The 20,560-nt window shown below is 38.7% G+C and overlaps 1 protein-coding gene across 1 annotated transcript in view; it reads left to right on the top strand.

The window, feature by feature from the left end:
* The first annotated feature begins 5,318 nt into the window (after positions 1-5,318).
* The window catches only part of MAP3K15 (mitogen-activated protein kinase kinase kinase 15), a 113,715-nt gene continuing 98,473 nt past the window's right edge, over positions 5,319-20,560 (top strand). The window contains 4 exon segments of the mRNA XM_036744203.1: positions 5,319-5,339; positions 5,456-5,648; positions 13,163-13,332; positions 17,476-17,582. Of these exon segments, the coding sequence (XP_036600098.1) occupies positions 5,319-5,339; positions 5,456-5,648; positions 13,163-13,332; positions 17,476-17,582 (491 nt within the window).

Genomic DNA, 20,560 nt, shown 5'->3' with positions numbered 1-20,560 from the left:
TAGTATAATTTCTTGTCATGGAGTTTGAATACTATTTATTTTCTGTTGTAATATTATCACTAAATTACAACATTTTTAACAAGAAATACAATACTTCATGAATTCACTTATGATGATCATTTTGTCCTCGGTTGATATTCAAATAGCGTATGTATCCACTTGCTGCTGATTTTTCTTTTCTAACAGGCTGTGTTGAGTAAAATTTTAAAAACAATTTTTCCTCCCTTCTCCTCTGACCCATCCCACAATATCAAGCTGAAAACCAAGTTGAGAGTATCGCTAAGATAAATCCTTTTGCAAGCATTTTACCTACCCCAAACTAATCAGTTATAAGCCTTGAGTTTGCATTGGAATGTTTTGCCAGCTGCTACTAGTCATAAATTAAAATCAGAGGTCATATCACTTGGCCCTGTTGAGCAGTGTTTCCATCTTGGCACCACTGGGTCCTTGGCAATCTTGTAGGGAGATCTGAAACAGCTAGTTGAAATTCATTTCACATTGAAGGGGATATTCCAGATAGATGATCTGGTTTATTTGTTGTTCATTTTATGGATTAAAGAGAATTGAGAGATGTTTATACAATTCTATACTATTCACATTTTATTTGGGAGATTTTATGCATAGGAATGACACTTTTACTTTTCATTCATGATCTTCCTTTGAACGTAGACTTGACCATACTGAGCTCTGCCATTTTGATTTTAGGGTTTGGCTTCTTGAGGTCTATGAGTTACAATTAACTGTGATCTGAAGTCATGTCACCTTTTTAATTAACAAAAACACGTACTTCAATTTAGCTAGGTTTTTAACACTGAGATAATATACCACTATCCATATTATAGAGTTATTTCATAGATGGCAGTGGATATGTAAACTTTCAGCAACTGAACATTTTTCAGGACAAGACTGTTGCCCTGAGATTTTTTGTTATTATATAAATTTATCAATAGACTTGGAAATTCATCTACAATCCTGCCTTTTGTGAATCAAGTTAATTTAGTTTTAAGTAGCTAAATGCTTGAAGCATTTAAACAATTAAAATGCCTCTTTAGATCAATGTACTGCTATATAAAAGTATCCTAACTAGAGTAATATTTTCTTGACCTAAGTTCTGATACCTCTAAAAATATGCCCTAACCTTTAACCTCTGACCCCCAAATCTAGATGTGTTTCTTGTCATTTTAAGATTTTTAAATTTTCTTCAGTCTTTGCTATTTCCATCTCCTTTAGGCTAGAATAATAAAATTCTCATTTGGAAAGTATATGTATTTTTTTTCTAATTTTTGATTACTGTTATTTTTCATCTGAGGATGTTTGGTTTTGCATCTCCTTAAAATTTTATAGACTGTTTTTCCACTTAGCATTTTTCTCCTTTCTCCACTCATCAAAGTCCATTCTTTCCTAAAGTCTTTTAGACAATGTTACTTTATTTCCACAATCTCAAGGTTGTAATTTATGAAGGGTTTTCTATTTTTTCCCTCTGCCCAAAGAACCCTTCTGGGATCCATTCCTTTTTCTTAAATTATTTCTTCACGATTGCTATTCTTCTGTTTAAAAATAGTGCCTTAAAATGTCTTTATAGTCCTTTTTAAAATTTGTTTTGGATATGTTGAAAGGAAAATTCATTTCCCAAATTTCTTTGGAATTGTTGATAGCAAATACCTATCCCCTGATTTGTGGGCATACGAGTTGCTAAATCTTCTACCTTGAAAACCTGTGATGTTCTGTGGAAAGTTGTGCTTTCCCAAAAAAATTTGTCTCATGATATTACATTTTTCATATTGGATATATTTCTCATTTGTTCCTTTTCTTTCTTTTTTTATGGCAGCTTTATCTAATAATAGAATATTCCACCTAAGTATATAATCTCTACTTTTTCTACCTGACCCATAATTTATATATGTTGCTATCAATCTATAAATCAATAAAAACCATTTATCAAGTGCTTAACATGAACCAGCACTGGGTGTATAAAGAAAAAGTGAAATCATTTCCTGCCTTCAAGGAGCTTATGCTGTAATGGTAGATACACAATCTATACAGAGTAGAAACAAGTTAATCATATAGGGGAAGGTACCAACAGCTAGGGGGATCAGGAAAGGTCTTCTGTAGAAGGTAATGCTTGAGCTGAAATCTTGAGGAAAGCCAGGAATGATTAGAGGCAGAGGTGAGGAGGGAGGATATTCCAGATATAGTGTTCAGTCAGCACCATGACATGGAAAGTGTGAAGAAGAGCCAAAAGGCCCATATAGATGGATCTTAAAATTCATGGAGGGGAGTAGTATACAAGAAGACTGGAAAGTGTGAAAATGCTCTAAGGCCAAATAGAGGAATTTATATTTGAACCTAAAGGTAATAGGAAGCCTATTAGAATTTATCCATTGGAGATGCTTGGGCATAACATGGTCAGAGCTACTTTGGTAGCTGTGTGGTGGATGGATTGGAGTGGAGAAAGACAAGGCAGGGAGACCAGTTAGAAGGCTGTTGCAGCAGTCCAGTTCAGAGGTGATTAAGGCCTGAATTAGGGTGGTTGCCCTGTGGGGGGAGAGGAGGAAACACATTCTAGAGGTATTGTGGAGTTAGAAACAAGAAGATTGTAATGGCAAAGTGGGACTTTTTACTATTTTTTCTTTTGGAGTGCTTCTTAGCAATAAGGCAACCAAGTGCCTTTGATTGAGCCTTGCCTTTGATTGAATCAAGAGTCTTTGATGACCTGCTTAAGGTCTAAGAAAGCCTAAGTCACATAAGTTTGAGTCACATGGTTGTGATGCCCTCTGACCATGAAGAAGTATATATATACTCTGAGGTTAGCATTTTCCTCTGGGGCTCACTTATTGGGAGGGTATTTGTGTGATTTACCCAGATGAGACCCTGGGTAGCCATTAAGGAGCTCTCCGGGCTTTGAAAACCCAGATGTTGGTGCTTCTCTCTCTGGTAATTATGTATGTATTGCTATGGACAGACAGAAGACTTGTCTGCTGATTTGTGTTATTTGCCCTGTTTATATAATTTCTGCTTGTAATTTCTGTTTGTGTTTTCTATGAAGTTCAGGGTGCTGACTTTCCCCCCTGAACTAAGTGAATATTATATGTTTAATTAAAGTGAGATTGCAAACCCCTTAAAGTTGCTTTCCTTAGAAAAGCAGATCGAAGAACTAGTGCTAGTAGCCCTCCTACGTGCTGGTGTTATTGGCCTTACACTCTCGCAGCAGCTTCTAGTAATATTGTTGCTACAAAGATTTGGCAATCAATTGGACATCTGAGTGTGAGTGAGGAGTTAAAGATGGCACTGAGGATGTGGGTTGACTGGAAGGATGTTTGTAACTTGGATAGTAATAAGGAAGTTAAGAAGAGGAGTGAGTTTTGGGGGAATGATAATGAGTTCTGATTCAGGCATTTTGAATTTAAAATGGCTATGTGACACTGAATTTGAAATGTTCAAAAATGTTTTGAAATAGGTTATGGAGGACTGAAGCTCAGGAGAGAGATTAGGACTGGGTATATAGATCTGGGAGTCATTTTCATAGAGATAATAATTGAACCCATGGCAGATGGTAAAATCATTTGAGAGAGTACAAAGGAAAAAAAGAAAGCCAAGGATGGTGCCTTGGGCTATATCCATAGGTAGAAGCTAATTCCCTAATTTTCTCACTCCCTAACTCTTTCTGCATATGTCTGGACTTGTATGTGTGTGGATATATCCATATATTCAAATATATAAACTTATATAATATGTGTATATTTATAGTATGTGCGTATATACATATACACACTCTTATACTTGGATGCTTGTATATGTGTATTACATATATTTACTAATTTGAAATTAGTGACAATTTGACTAAAAGTTTATCTTTGTGCTCTCTGGCATGAATGGTTTTGCTGAGGAAATTAATAATATATCAAAGATTTATGGGGCAATTTTAAACTCATTTAAGAGAATCAGTGGTTTTTGGTGCTTTAGCATGTTTATTCAAATATGAAATACAGCCTTACCTGTTTATTGAAGCAGGATCCAGAAGGATTTCTGCTTTGGAATCTTTATTTCTTGCTGCTGGGCTTTTTTAGTAATATATAGAAATGCTGATGATTTATGTAGTTTTGTTTTATATCCTGCAACTTTGCTGAAGTTGTCAATTATTTCAAGTTGGTTTTTAGTTAATTCTCTAGCATTTTCTAAGTATACCATCATATCATCATATCAGAGTGATAGTTACGTTTCCTCATTGCCTATTCTAATTCCTTCAATTTCTTTTTCTTCTCTTATTGCTAAAGCTAACATTTCTAGTACAATATTAAATAGTAGTGGTGATAATGGACATCCTTGCTTCACCCCAATCTTATTGGGAAAGCTAGATTATCCCCATTACAGATAATGCTTGCTGATGGTTTTAGATAAATACTACTTATCATTTTAAGGAAAACTCCATTTATTCCTAGGCTCTCTGTTTTAGTTTTAATGTAAGTAATACATTAAATCTGGTGGGAGATAAGTATAATCATCCCCCAAAACATCCTTCAAAATTTTAAAAATTAATGCATGTAAAGTTGACATTTCATACTTAATGTTATCTTATCAAAATAAATATACTGTTGCATTTAAGAATTATATAATTCAGTGGCATCAAACTCAAATACAAACATAGTATCCATATGTGAGGATCCCCGGGGGCTGCAATGTTGCCTTAGTTGTTGAATGTAATGTTATCTACATTTCATTATATTTTAATTTATTCTGTTAACATTTCCCAATTACATAAACCAATTCCTTCCATGGACTGAGTGTTGAACACGTCTGATGAAATGCACTAGAAATGTTAATAGTAGATTTTGTGTAATCGTTTCAAGTATACATGTAGTTAATCATACTCACTAAGATCTGTTTCCCATAACTATAGGGTGTTCCCAATGTTTTAGTGCACTAAGACTTTGGGGACACCCCCCCCAAGATTACTATTGCACAGTGATTATAGCAGTGTACTTATTGTTATAAATGTCATCTCACCTGCATTGATAGTATGGCAGTGTGCTAACTACAAATGAGTTTTATTTACTCATTCATTAAAGCAGGCTAAGCAAAATACCTACTTGGCAACCTTTGCTTATTAGTTCAGTTTACTTCATTTTAAATAATGTACTGTTGAACACACCTGAAAGATATGAAAGTAAACTGAGAAGTCTTATGTCACGTACTGTCAGGTTTAGCATTTTAAACCAAAAAGATATAATGATCTAAATCTTTCATGGCCTGAAATTTATGAAATAGTCTGTTGTCCTTATGTTTTATATTTTACTTTTGAGACTCATAGCTATTCAGTAATGTTATGTTCATGGTCCCTGGTAAGAGGTAAGAGGTATTCGCCGTTTTCTAAACTATATCCCCACAATTGTCACTTTGAGCCATGTCTCCACTTGTATTGACGGCACTTTCTGAAATGTTTTTGTCTTTCTTCTAGGCATCTAGTGGGAACTACTATTTCATCCCGTACATCGTAACACCTTGTGCTGATTACTTTTGCTGTGAAAGCAATGCCCAGCGGAGAGCCTCAGAGTACATGCAGCCCAACTGGGACAACCTCCTGGGCCCACTGTGTGTTCCCTTGATGGACAGATTTATCAGTCTTCTCAAGGACATCCATGTTACCTCGTGGTAATTCTCCTTCTCCTTTATTGCCACTCGCATTCGAGATTCTAAAATGTTCTTTGGTAGCGAGAAGGGTGAGGCAATGTAGGTATATTAGCAGTAGTGTTGGAGAAGGAGTGACTTGGGTTCTACTAGCATGGCCCTGACTCTAAATTTGCCATATAATCTTTGTGGTTGTTGTTGTTCAGTTTGGGGCCTTCCGACCTTAGGTTTTTATTGAAACAATAGACAATATATTTTGATTTGCCATTTTAGCGAGATCTCTGCATAGCTCGGCTTTGTTTACTAAAGCATTTATGTAACTTCCTATGCTAGTAGGTGGGCTGCATAAATTGTACTGTGGGCCACATTTTGGACAGCCCTGGTTTAGTTGATTAGTTTTGTCCAACTCTTCCTGACTCTATTTGGGTGTAATCTTAGACAAGTCACTTCATCACTAATTAAGGTGTTAGACTAGAGGATCTCTAAAGTTCCTTTCAATCCTAAGATTTTATGGTGCTAAGTAGAATCTATTGGATGAGATTAAGTCTGTCCTTGGTGGTAGTGAATTTTGAAGGACTCCAGGGTTACCATTCTGAATGTAAGAGAGTACAGTACCATGACTTTGGAAAGCATAGACATTGGATGGAAATGGTCACGACCTCAGGTCATACCCTCGAAATTTACTTTAAATTTAATTTATCTTACTAAATACCTAAGGCAGTTAGGTGACATGGTAGATAGAGTGTGAACCTGGAGTCAGGAAGACTCATCTTTCTGAGTTCAAATCTGGCCTCAGAGACTTACTAGCTGTGTGACCCTGGGCAAGTCCCCTAACCCTGCTTGCTTCAGCTTCCTCATCTGTAAAATGAGCTGGAGAAGGAAATGGCAAACCACTTGAGTATCTTTGCCAGGAAGACCACCAACGGGGTCACAAAGAGTTGGACGTGACTGAACAACAGTAACAACATCTAAATACTTGTTAACATTGGTTTTTTTGCTTATAATTTGTCTCTTATGGGTGTAAAAGTAGAATGTAGAAAACAAATTCCAACATTTGGAGCTCTAGTTAAGTTATGAAGGATTTACCTCTGTGAGTTATGTCACAAGAAAAATGATTTGTACTGTCTTTCCTAAGCATTAAAGAAAATCCTGAGTGCTGGCAGCCTCAACCTGTCACAAATTTGAAAAATGTTCCTGAAGTTAATTTGCTTATTAACTCTCTAATTCAGTTCTTTTGTTGCTTAACTTCCATTCTGCATTGAGAGTTTCCACTGCTTTTGAAGGAAAAACAAATTTGGAAAAGGAGACTATTTAAAGGTGACCATGTAGTGCTTTCAAAATTGTCTTATAGCATCTTTGTACGATCACATTCAGCATAGTCATTTTGGGCTGAGCTTTTCTGCCGACTTGTGGAATCTAAGGAAAAACATGATTACTTTTTTTCCTGCCTACTATATTATTTCAGGGAAAATACCTGCATATGATACCATACCCTAAGGTTAAGCTAGGTGAGGAGGTCTTAGTGTGTGTGTGTGTGTGTGTGTGTGTGTGTGTGTGTGTGTGTGTTTGTGTGTGTGTATGATGGTTCATTTGCCAGTCTGATAAAGTCTGTGGACCCCTTCTCAGAATAATGTTTTTAAATGTATAAAACGAAACACTCAGGATTTCAAAGGAAACCAGTTATTTTGAAACACATTTATCAAAATATTAAAAAAGCAAGTTCGTGGACCTCTAGGTTAATGGGCTGTTTTTTCACTCATTAAAAAAATAAGCCTTTCTTTAGAGGCCTACCTTATTTCTTCAAAATATGTATCAGATTGAAATGACTTCGTGCTTACTTCAGGAATCCATCATTGTAGTTATTTAATTCCTAATGCAGATCGCAACCAGCTCTTGGCCTTGATCGATTGCCTTCATGACTTTCTTATGTTTTTAAAAATCAGCATTTGTTTTCATTTTTCCCCCTTTTTTTGGTGGTGAGTCTTTGAGAACTTGATGGAACCACTCTTTGGGCAACAGTCCACCATAAGGTTCAAATTCAAAGTCCTTCTAACCTTCCAAGCCCTGCTAGAGTTTTCACTCAGCTGTCATAGAATCTAGAGTAATCTCCACACCATGGAGACTTCAGAGTAGGGCTTTAGGGGAGATAATTTTTACTATGAATATATTTACCTTGGAAACAATAATATAAGACAGTAACCCTTGGAAACAAAAGAATAAACCCACAGGTTTGTCAGGCTTTACAAATAACGTTTAATGCTTTTATAATCTGGAACTTGGACAATAGTCATGATTTCAAACACCTAGTAGATGGAAAATAAGTGCTCACACAGAGTCTGCTGATTGATCCCTGACAGCTCTTACCTGTGCAACCTTCTTGAAACTAGAAACTTGACTAAAGAAATTCCTTGAGTATTGAATCAATCAAGATATTAACAGAATTATGCAAAGAAAGGGAGCTAAACAAAAAGGAGATTTCCTTTTGCAATTGTTTCTATTTGTACAAGGCATTGAAGTCCAGGACTACATAGCTGCTCCAGTAACACCAAAGAGATTAACCTCTCTGTGCCTCAGTTTCCTCCTTAGTCAAATGAAGAGGATTGAATTTGATAGTCTATAAGATCCCTTCCAACACTAAATTTATGATAGAATGGTCCTATGATTTATGCAATTATCAACAACCCATAGACATGGGGTGGATGTAAACAGGGATGTTCTCAAAGACCATTTGCAGGCTAGAAGCACCATCTATGACAGCATCATGGATGTTGGATGAGTAGAAAAGGAGCTGGACCTTCAATCAGTGATGACAGGTAGACAGTCCAAGTGGTACACTGGTGCACCCAAACTAATGAAAGAACAGATTCTTTACTACATGGGAAAAAACTTCCTTGGTGGATTTATGGAGAAATCAGGACAAGACTCATACCTAGGATGAAAAGACACGAAGGGGTCTCTATCTGCATTGGTGGATGGATTATCCATGCTGGCGAAGTCATGAGTGTTGATCAAAAGTATCAAAAGTTAGTCTTTAAAATAAAAACACTCTCTTGTAAAAACAAAACAAATCAAAAACTTAACCAAAAATATTTTCAATGGTCTCCTGTGTGCCTAGATTGAGTTAGGGGCTTATTTGTTATAGTTTTATAGTATTATAGGCAAATAACCTTCTCAGTTATTCTAATTCTCTTTCTCTGGAGATAATTATTTCTCTATTCAATGAACAGACCTAATGTTACCCTGCATAATTTAATTGTTTTAATCTCCTTACCAGATTGACTGTGTTATTCATCTTAGAAATGCTAAGTATCCCTAAGAAACTTTTCCAAAGCAGACAATATACTTAAATCAACCAATTGAAATTAAAGATATGGCAGTGAAAGAATTATATCATCTTTAAAGGTTTTGGTCATTGGATGTTTGAGGAGGGACCATGAAACAAACCAAAATCACTAAATGTTTATTAAACTTCTGTTAGGTGCAAAACTCTGTGCTAGGTAGGGCATTGCAAAGACAGAAATGAACTATTCTCAGTGCTCAAAGAGGTTTCATTCCACTAGGAATATTTAACAAGTAACTATCATGGAGGGAAAGGGGGGAGAATGTGGAGTGGGAAGCAGAGAGAGAGAGGGGGGAGAATGAGGAAAAGAGAGAGGGAGAGAGAAAGCAGAGATGGGGGAGAAAGCAGAGGGGGATAAGAAAGAAAGGGGAAGGAAGGGGAAGGAAAGAGGGAAAGGAGAGAAAGCAGAGGCAGGGGAGAATGGGAGAACACAGAGTGGGAGAGGAGAGAGAGGAACAAAGGGGGGAGTGGAGAAAGAGAAGGAGAGAAAAGAGAAGAGAGAAAATACAGAATGAGAGAGGAGAGAGAACAGAAGAGGGAGGAAAAGGAGAGAAAAGGGAAGGAGAGGGGAGGGGAGAGAAAGAGAAAGGGCATTCCAAGCACAGAGCCAAGAGATGGAATCCCAAATTCAGGGAACACCTGGTAGGCCAGTTTGGCTGAGATATATGTATGGCACATGAAGGGGAGTGAGATGAGAATAAGTCTGAAAAGTGAGTTGTTGGAGCACTTTTAGATACTAGGCTAAGGAGTTTGCATCTTGTGTGCAGAGCAAATAGGGAACCACAGACAACTTTTAAGTCACATTGTTAGATTAGTTTTCTTTTTTTTCTCTTTTTAAAATTGGGTCTGTGGTTTGATTGGTAGAGACTACTAGGTGAGGAATCCCCCTCTACTAATGCATGAGCTCTTAGCCTTAGAGAGTTCCCTGAAGAAACAGTGTGTAGGTCATAGGTGGGACTTGCACCCAGGCTTTCCTGACTCTGAGGTTAACTTTCCGGCCATTATACCCCAGCTACATCTCAGAGTTTTAGAGAGATTCATTTTTACACTATTCTCAATTTTCTTTAAAATTGCCTGTCATGTGTTCATATAGCTAAAATGCATATGTATATGAGGTGTTTAAAGTTTTTATATGTATCTTCTGTTCTATTACACAAATATGTCAAGACTAACAAATGTTTTTGTAGTCAGTCATCTTTTTATTAGGTAATGTGTAGTTATTAATACATTTGTTCCCTGAGAGGAGACAGCTAAGGTATAGTAGACAGAGAAGTGACAGATTCAGGTGAACACCTGAATTTAAATCCTGCCCCAGAGAAATACTGGGTGACTGACCCCAGGGAAATCACTTGTCTTTGCTCTAACCAAGCAATTCCCTAGACAAAAGTTGGTAGCTAGGTAACACAGTGGAGAGAGTGCCAGGACTGGATTCAGGAAGATTTATCTTTATGAGTTCAAATCTGGCCTCAGACACTTACTAGCTATATGACCCTAGGTAAGTCATTTAACCCAGTTTGCCTTAGTTTCCTCATCTGTAAAATGACAGAAGAAGGAAAAGGCAAACCACTCCAGAATCTTCACCAAGAAAACCTCAAAAGGGGTCACAAAGAGCCAGACACAACTGAAAGATGACTGAACAACAGGACAAAACTTGCAGAGATGGTGTTATGGTGGTAAAGAGAGTTCCCTCACCTGAGAGTTCCTGTATCGATTAAATCAGAGCTCTTGTCTCTATCTCTTGTTTCTTAAAGCCATAAATACCACATTTCTGTTGAATTTTATAGCACAAGACTTCGCTCTTTGTTCGGAGTTGCTTGACATTTTCACCAATGATCAGGGAGATTAGAGAGCAATGATTTTGGATTATCAGATCAGAATTAAAGTGGCCACAGTTAGTTGGAGAAGCCATCACAAATTGAATCAGTTGGAGTGCTCACAGGAATTAGGGACCCCAGGCTCAAATCTCCCTTTTGATACTCCCTGTGTGACCTTGGGCAAATCACTTAATGTCTCTGAGGTAATGTTTGCGCTTCTGTAAAATGAGGAATTTGGACTGGATAACTTTTGAAATCCTTCCCAGTATCTGATCATTGAATGAAGTTTAGTAAGGTGAAGCAAAAAAAAGAACTATAAATTTATAAAAACTATAAGTAAATTAAGTAGTAATATATATAGTGGGGGGAAAGAAGTCATGGTGCTTGGATATGTAAAAAAAAGTATAATGTAGAGTAAATATTCTGAGATACTTCAGGATGATGGAAATTCAATGAATAGTTCTCACTGAGGAAGCTTTACTTACATCCGTTTTCTCATTGTAGTTAAAGTCTGCACAAAACCATTGGCTATGTTGAAAAACAGGGGGTGCCCATGTGTGTCTTTATGTGTGTGTATGATGGGTTTATACCCCATTGGCATTCTCCCTACCCTTCTGTTGTTCTGTGCACGGGTCAAGCACTACTACCCTCCAGCCCTTGTGTCCATTTCTAGGTTTCAGAAATAATAACATTTTTTTTAACAAGTGTAGAGAACTTGGATAAGGTTCAGGGCGAAGCCACATGCTGGGCCTGTTCCCTCGAAGATATGTCTCTCTATGTAAGATAAAGAGCATGGTCTTAAATTGTAGAGCTGGAGATTTAGGCTAAATTAAAAAAAAATTCCCTAATTGGGAAACTAATTCCAGATCTTCTGATCAATGTTTCTCAATGGTGCTTATGTCATTTCTAAGTACAGACTCTCTTCTCTTCTTACTCCACTGCTTCGCTTTTCTTTCTGATTTGGTCTGCCTTCTTTCTTTCCGTTCCTACTCTTATTCATACAAACTTACTTTTATTTTCCCTTTCCTGTTTTTTTATTCCTTTCACCTCTCATCATTTACCCCTTTCTCAGAACAATCAATATTTTAAAGACCAGGGTGCTTGACTCTGGATGAGAGAATGTGGCCGATGACTTTGTGCAACTCTGCCTCACTTAAATCCAATTCACCTATGAGCTAAGCCATCACCAGTGATGTCACTGGACCTTTTTGAAAATGAAGGACAAAAAACAACCACTATGCTAAGTACTGGCTATGCACAGTATGTGTGTATGTATGTATGTATGTATGTATGTATGTATATATATGCATATATTATATATGTATGTCGACCTTAGAAAAGAAGGCAATAGAAGCTGAGGGGAGGAGAAAGAACTCCAGAATGGAACATTTGAACCAAGTCTTGAAGGAAGCCAAGACATCTAGGAGGCAGAGGGGAAAAGGAGAACATTTCAGGCATGGAAGTCAGCCAATGAGGCGTATGTGTGTGGAACAACAAGGTGGCCAATATGACTGGACCTTAGAGTAAGTAGAGGGGAGTAATATGTAAGAAAGGAAATACAGAAGAGGGTCAAGTTGTGATAGGCTTTAAATCCCAAGCAGAAGAGTTTATATTTGAACCTATAATATGGAGCCACCAGAATTTATCGGAGAAGGGCAGTGATATGGTCAGATCTTCTCTGTAGGGAAATCATATTGGCAGTTTAGGAAAAATGGATTGATCTGAGTGGGGATAGACTTAAAGCAGGAAATTCAATTGAATATTCTTGCTCCTTTAGTCTATAAGCTGATGGAGACAGGTTGAGTTGTATATGAAATCATATTTTCCTGAAGAAAAAAGGACTGTTTTGAAATTCTTTCCAAGGCTGTAAAGCAGTGCTCATAATTTCCTTACGTTTGTTTCTCAATATCTGTTGCTTGTGGCATGTCAACCAGAATTTATTAAGTGCCTTCTAAGCTCCAGGCAGTTGTGTCACCCATAATTTGACAATGGACAGGTTGTCTCCTTTATTTTGCTATAATTATAGCTTATATTCATACGGTGTTTTAAGGTTTGTTCCACAATCCTGGAAGGTTACTTACAAGTATTCATATCCCTCTTCTCTGGTTGAGAAAACCGAGGCTCTGAGAGACTGTTTCTTTCCTGCTATTACACAGTGTTTGTCTGAGGTGGAATTTGAACCCACATCTTCTGAATCAAAGTATGGTACTCTTGCCAACATGCTACACTCCCTCCAAATTATGTCAGGGTTTTCCCTGGTGTAAGTGGCTCAAGCGACTAAATTAAATTCACATCAAAACAGAACTCGTTCCTTGTCTTGCTACAGAAGGTGGATCTTCATAAAGGCAAAGATGACGTTGCTTTCCTTTGTTTTTCTCCACCGGTGCCTATTACAAAGAAACCTTGTTAAATGACATTCGGAAAGCCAGGGAAAAATATCAAGGTGATGAATTGGCAAAGGAACTGGCCAGAATTAAACTCCGTATGGATAATACTGAAGTCCTGACGTCAGACATTGTCATTAATCTGCTGTTGTCATACCGTGATATCCAGGTAAAGACTGACCTCTCAGCAATCACTGACCCTCAAATGTGGTAACTTAGTATGCAGCATTAAATGGCCTATGAAGTCCTATCCTTATCGGGTTGGCTAGTGATGGGTTTTTATAGATGAGGGAATCATTTTAGGAATGAGGAAATTTAGGTCTTTAGAGAGGTTGAGAACAAGGTATAATCTGTCATAACAGAAAGAGTGCTCTAGGAAAGGGTTTGTCATGCCAAGGTTGGCCTTGGAGGCAGCCTACAGAAGATGTGATGATGCATGTTGCTTTTCTTGGAGGCTACTTAAGAGAGATAATGCAGTTGGGATGGGAGGGACAAGAAGTCTTACTGTGTGTGTGTGGGGGGGGGTCATTTAAACCCCTGGAGCTTTCTGCTTTGATCAGCATCCTCTATTATGGAAAGGGCAGGTGGAATTAGGGTTTAGTAAGAGGCTGTAGATCACCTTAGGATGGCACAGATATTTTTCTGGGGTAAACAGTAAAGAGGCCACATCTAACATAAGCCTTGGGGCAAGGAAGGAAAAAGAACTCTTCAACAGCATGATTTTATATTATTGAATGATTCATTTTCCACATGTTATAAGGGTCAATATGATGTAGGTAAAGGAACTAGATTAATCAAATTAAATTTTTAAAAAATTCTCAGAAGTCCATAGGTTTTATACCCCATGGTAAATCACTGAAGGGGTCCACAACACAGAAAAAGATAAAAAAAAAACTGGATGAGATGATCTTTAAGCTTCCTTCAAGATATCAAATTCTCTAACATTCTATGACGTTGTGTAATTTGAGTTTACCAATCTGGGAGCTCAGGCGGTTGGTCTATTGCAGTGTATCTATGACCCTGTGTAGAACTTAGGTAAGGTGTACTGCTCACACTTGGTGAACGCTTCTGTCTGTGGTGTTTATAAGCTCACTTCCTTTTTATGTGCTAGGTTTTTCTCATCATCGGCCTTTGTGCATGTCTTTTCCTGTGCCTAGTTTCCCTCCTTTTCTTCCTCTATTGAATCATTGCTCATTCTGTAAAGTCCAACTCGATTGCTACTTCCCTCATGGAGACCTTCCATGATCACTCAGTCATTAACTATCTTTTCCTTCTCAGACTTCACAAAGGTGTTGTTTTCTACCACTCAGATGCAGCTATGAGTTAAGCCTCATAGTTATTCGCACATGTGCTGAATCTCTTTACTTTACACTCCATCAGGGTGGTGCTGTCGTATGTAAATTTTGTATCTCCCTCAATCACAGTAGACAGCATGAATGAAGGAATGAAAAAATTTATTAAGCATTTCCCTCTATGCTAAACAGTCGACTAAGTACTGGGAATAGAAATACAAAGGTAAGACAGTCCCTTTCTTCCAAGGCTTAGTGTCTAATGGGAGAGATAGCACATATAGGTGAGTGGCAGCCAGGGAAGGGTGTTTTGGTTTGGGAAAACACAGGGATATTGAGCTAAGCCATAGAGAAATTGATTGATAGTAGCAATGGAAGTATGGATTTGATTCAGAGGCATAAACATCTTTCTATATTGTATTATACAGACCGTACTAGAAAGGTGCAGAGAAGTAGGAGAACATAAGGCCAACTGCAAAGGGAACAGCAAAGAAGATGACCAGGGTAGAATGTGAAGCATGTCTAGGTCTGGACAGCCTTAGTGGACCATGTGAATTTGAGTTCATGCGCTAACCATCAGGAGAGTGTGGGTGCCAGGATTAATAGAGTTGAGATTAAGCCTCCCAGGGCATGGCGGTTAGGCTCTTAGTAACTGCCTTGTTGGTGTTAAATTTTTTAACTAAACTGAATAAATGAAGAATCTATTCTGTGTAGTGCACTTTTCCAGACACTGGAGAATTCCCAATCAAAATGGAAAATGAGACACAGAAATGCATACAGCTATGCTCAGCCAATTTTAAATAATGGACAACATTTAAAGCTCTTGACTAGTAAAGAAATATCTGAACAGATGAGAAAAATATTGTGCTGTGATCTCTCCCTAAAGCCTTCCTTCATTTTGCTACCAGGGTTTTTGTTGTTTTATTTTGTTTCTCTTTGGCTTCCCTATCCCTGCCACTCACACCCAGAGTGACATAATTTTTCCTCTTTTCATGACTCTGTTGGTGTAGTCCTTTGGTTTATGGTAAAGCCAGTAGTTATTGGACTGTATTAACGTCTTCCTAGGCAGGGTGACATTGAAAGGGGTAAGAGAGAGTAGGAGATGGGGATTTGGTTTTCTGCAGTATGTAGAGATCTTAGTACACGTTATTTCTTTGCTTTTTGGTGGTTAGGGTCAGACTGAATGAAAGAGCAGCAGGTGGGATTTTAGCAATGGCCTACCCAATCCACATAATCACAGGAACACTTCTACCTCACATCATTATGGAAAGTTGAACTTATAAATCATTGACCTAGAGCTCAAAGGGACTATTGAGGCCAGCTAGTCGACCTCATTTTCAGGTGAGGAAACTGAGACCCAGAGGTTGTGGTTTGCCCAAAGCCACTGGAAAATAAAGGAATACCTTTCCCTGGCTACCGCTCCCCTATATGTGCTGTCTCTTTCATTAGACACTAAGCCTTTGAAGGAAGGGACTGTCTTACCTTTGTGTCTCTACTCCCAGTACTTAGTCAACTGTTTAGCATAGAGGGAAATGCTTAATAAATTTTTTCATTCCTTCATTCATGCTGTGATTGAGGGAGATACAAAATTTACATATGACAGCACCACCTGAGTTTATAATCTAGTAAAGAGATTCAGCACAATTTTCCTCTGGAAGATAGAACCAGTATTTGAACACAGTTCCTGTGACTCAAAGTTCATTGCCTTTTCCATCATATCCAGTTGTCTCCTTAACTTGATGAAACTGGGAAGAATTGAGTTGTATTCTCTTTGCTTGAGAAATGACCATAAGCTTTCCCATATATTTATGCCCATCTCATCGACAGTTCTGTTTCTGCTGAATAATTCCTCTGCTCTTCTTGTAATCTTCCTTTCATCTTTTGGATCCGTGTTTTATGTATGGCAGGGAACAAGAGTTTTCATTCCCTTCCTCTTCAGTGGATGTTTTATGACTCGCCATTTTTGCCTCATTGCTGGCGCTGGGTGGTGCAGTAGACAGACATCGCAACAGTCTGCTAGCAGCTGCTGAAGGGGTGTAAGACCCACCAGCAACCAGCACACAGAAAGCTGCCAGCACAGGTTCTTTTGATCTGCTTTACTAAGGGAAGCAATGTTAAGGGATTAACAATCTTACTTCAGTCCAACATACAAATGTCATTCTCTAGTTCAGGAGAAAAAGCCAGCACCCTGAACTTCAGAGCAAATACAAACAAATTACAAACATACATTTATAAACAGACCAAATACAAGTCATAGTCACCAAGAAACCAACATCTGAATTCAGCTGGGAGGCTCTTAGAGCGGCTGCCCAGAGTCCCGCACCTCCAGAAGTGAGAGCCTCTCTCAAATAGCTCTGTTCTTGCTTTTTATACTCTTTAGCAGTCATCAAACCATTTGAGGGAGCAGAACTCAGGCTCCTACTGTTGGCTCTGTCTTGGCAGCTCCCCTTTGGACCCTGAGGGCTTCACGCCCACATAGGCTTAAGCACCTAGTAGATAGGGGTTTGGGCCTGGGGCTTTGGAACTAGTAAGGCTCAATCAAAGACATTTAATTATTTTAAAACAGTAAGAAAGTCCCACCTTAGTTGATATTACAACAGAGCACTGAATCTAGAGTCAGGAAGCCCTGAGTTCCAATCCAGCCTCAGATACTTACTAGCTTATGTAGCTTCTGTCTGCTTCTTCATTTTCCTCAACTATAAAATGAGGCTAATAACAGGACCTAAATCCCAGAGTTGTTGTGAGGATCCAATGAGAAAATATTTTTGAGGTACCTGGCACCTAGCAGATGTTTAATACAGGTTGTTCCTCTCGCTAGATTCACATATCCATTTGGGCTTAATTTTCTGGCTTCCTCCTTACTCATATGCCAAAACGATGCTGATTTTTAAATTTTAATCATGAATAACAACAGAGGAATTCACTAAGGTCCTTTTGTACCTAAAAAAATCCATCTTTAAAAACCAATACCTTATAATAAATGTCTGTTCTTCTTTCTCTGCCTTATGGCGATTGGGTGCTAGGACTATGATGCTATGGTAAAATTGGTGGAAACATTGGAGATGCTGCCCACGTGTGATTTGGCCAATCAGCATAATATCAAGTTCCACTATGCCTTTGCACTAAACAGGTAAGAATGATCATTTATGTGTGAAGTTTATAAAACAGAGCATCTGTGGGACTGTTCCCTTCAGGTAACAATTTAGGTAATTACTATCAGAAGAACAAGCTTGAATTGTTTTATTTCTCCCAAGGAATTAAGAAGTAAAATAATTTTTCAAACAAAAAATGCTTTTCTCAGCCCAGAGTGGGGTAGGATAAAATGAATTATGGTCAAAGGAAGCGCCTTGAAACACAACAACCAGTTAGTTTGAGTTGTGGACTGATACCATATTTTCCTCTGACTTGGTGGATTTTGAACCAACTGAGGCCATTAATGGGCCTTCAGAGCAGTGGCTATGAGATGGGAGCCCCGCACACTACAGACTCTGCTTTCATCGAGCTGCTGAGGCTGTTAGGTGGTCCATTGGATAGAGCACTGGGCCTGGAGTGGTGAAGCCCAAGTTCAAATCCAACCTCAGACAGTCACAAGCTGTGTGACCCAGGGCAAGTCACTTAATCTCTGTTTGCCTCAGGTTTCTCAGCTGTAAAATGGGGGTCATAATAGCACCTAGCTCAGGGTTGTTGTGAGGATTAAATGAGATAATATTAGTAAAATGAGATACTACTAGTAAAATGAGATACTACTAGTAAAATGAGATAATGTTAGTAAAATGAGATACTACTAGTAAAATGAGATAATACTAGTAAAATGAGATAACATTAGTAAAACACTTAACATTTAAATATATATATATATATATTCTTTCCTTCCACTGGAAATGTGCTGATGACTCGTGGCAAGAGGGCTTCAGTTTAATTCAACAAGCATTTATTAAGTGCTTAATGTGTGCCAGGCAAGGTTCTAGATAGGGAGACAAAGACAAGCATAAAACAATCCCTGTTTCTAAGGAGTTTGCACCCTATGAGTAGGGTATAATATGTACACAGAGAAAACAATGTTGTCAGTCAACACCAATTGATTAAGCTTTTTGTGTGCCAGGTACTGTGTTGAGCTCTGAGAATGTAAGGGCAGAAATGCAGACTTTGTCCAGAAGAAGAGAGCTTTTGAATCAGAGAAAGAAAACATGTGAATAATTATATGTGTGTATGTATGTGTGTGTGTGTCTACACGTATGTATGTATGGGATTTGAGAGGAAAGGCATTAGCAGGGGTGGGTGGTAGGTTGGGGGGAGAGGTAACTCACCAGGAGAGACTTCCTACAGGGATCTGAGATGTCTTAAAGGAAGCCCAGAAGTAGAAGTGACAAGGGAGAGCATGCCAATGAGTAGAGGCATGGAGGTGAGATTTAGTGTCGTGTTCAAGGAAAAGCAGGAAGGCCAGTGTTCTTGGTCATAGAGTATAGGGAGGAGAGAAAAGTGTAGGAAGATCAGAAAGGTAGGACAGGATTAGGTTATGTTAGGTAATGTAGAGGAGGGAAGTGAGTTCTAGAGTCAGGAGGGAGGTTATTACCCTTTGTTCTCCAAGAGGACCAAAATGACATCAGTATATTAGAGTCTGTCCGGCTGTGGCTGCTCAGACTAGTATGAGCTTGGAATGTTCTACCACAGGTCAGGCACAAACGATCCCTGTGAACATTTGGGGTGGATTTCCTGAATTCGTGCATCTTGCGTTTCTTTTGAGCTGTTTCAATTCTGCTTTGCTTAGAGAGCGTAGCACCTTTTCAGATGTGGGCACGCCGTGCTGGGCAGTTCTGTACCAGTGTCTCCCATAGCATGCAGTCAATTCCAACATTCTTGAGAGAGACCTTGAGAGTGTCCTTGTATCGCTTCTTCTGACCTCCATGTGAGCACTTGCCCTGTGTGAGTTCCCCATAAAATAATCTTTTTGGCCAATATCCGTTTTGCATTTGAACAACATGGCCAGCCCATCAGAGTTGCACTCTCTGCTGAAGAGTTTGAATGCTTAACAGTTTAGCTCTCCTCTTGCCAGGTGATCTTCAGAATCTTCCTAAGACTTCCAAATGGAAGCGATTCAGTTTCCTGGCATGGCACTGATAGACTCCCTAGGTTTCACAGGCATACAACAATGAGGTCAGCACCATGGCTCTTTAGACCTTCAGTTTGGTAGTCAGTCTGATATCTCTTCTCTTCTACACTTTCCTTCAGAGCCTCCCAAACACTGAGCTAGCTCTGGCAATGCGTGCATCAACCTCATTATCAATGTGTACGTCCCTGGAAAGTAGGAAGGAGGAGGAGATGAGGGACGTCTTATGTAGGTGGCCCCTGGTCACACCTTACAGGTGGTAAGGAATTCAGAGAAGCAAAGTTGAGGAAGGAATGTTTTAGAGTCTTTGTAAATCCATGGAAATAGGAGATGGCTTGTCGAGTCAGGGTTGGAATATAATGAGTAAAAGGAAGTAATGTGAAATTAGACAAGTTGAACCTAGATTTTAGAGACCCTCGAATGCCAGGTTCCGGAATCTGTCTGTGTAAAAGGTATAAGGAATTTGTTTTTCTTTCAATTAAATTAAAGAAGCATTTTTCAAAGTTCCTGTATGGGAAAGGAATTGTACAAGGTAAGCTCTGGGAAATAGCAGTTTGTTTATAGAAAAAGAAGAAATAGTTCCTGACCTGAAGGAGTTTATATTCTCTTAGGGCTATACAACATGGACACGGATAAGTAAATCAAGGCAATTTGAGGAGGCACGGAGCACTAATAGGCAGCTGGGTGGTGTGGTGGATAGTGTTGGGCCTGGAGTTGGAAAGACCTGAGTTCAAATCCTGTCTCAGACATTTACTAGCTGTGTGACCCTGGGCAAGTCGCTTAACCCTGTTTTCCTCAGTTTTCTCATCTATAAAATGAGCTGGAGAAGGAAATGACAAACTACTCCAGTATCTTTGCCAAGAAAACCCCAAACAGGTTATGAAGAGTCAGACGTGACTGAACAACAACAAATGGCACTATCAGCAGAGATGAGGGAAAGTTTCATTTAGGAGGTAGTGCTGAGCCTTGAAGGAAGCTAGGGATTCTAAAAGGCATAGGTG

Source organism: Trichosurus vulpecula, chromosome 2, assembly GCF_011100635.1.
Source record: "Trichosurus vulpecula isolate mTriVul1 chromosome 2, mTriVul1.pri, whole genome shotgun sequence".
Classification (NCBI taxonomy): domain Eukaryota; kingdom Metazoa; phylum Chordata; class Mammalia; order Diprotodontia; family Phalangeridae; genus Trichosurus; species Trichosurus vulpecula.
The sequence above is the reverse complement of the archived record's forward strand: the minus strand, read 5'-3'. Positions and strand labels throughout refer to the sequence as shown.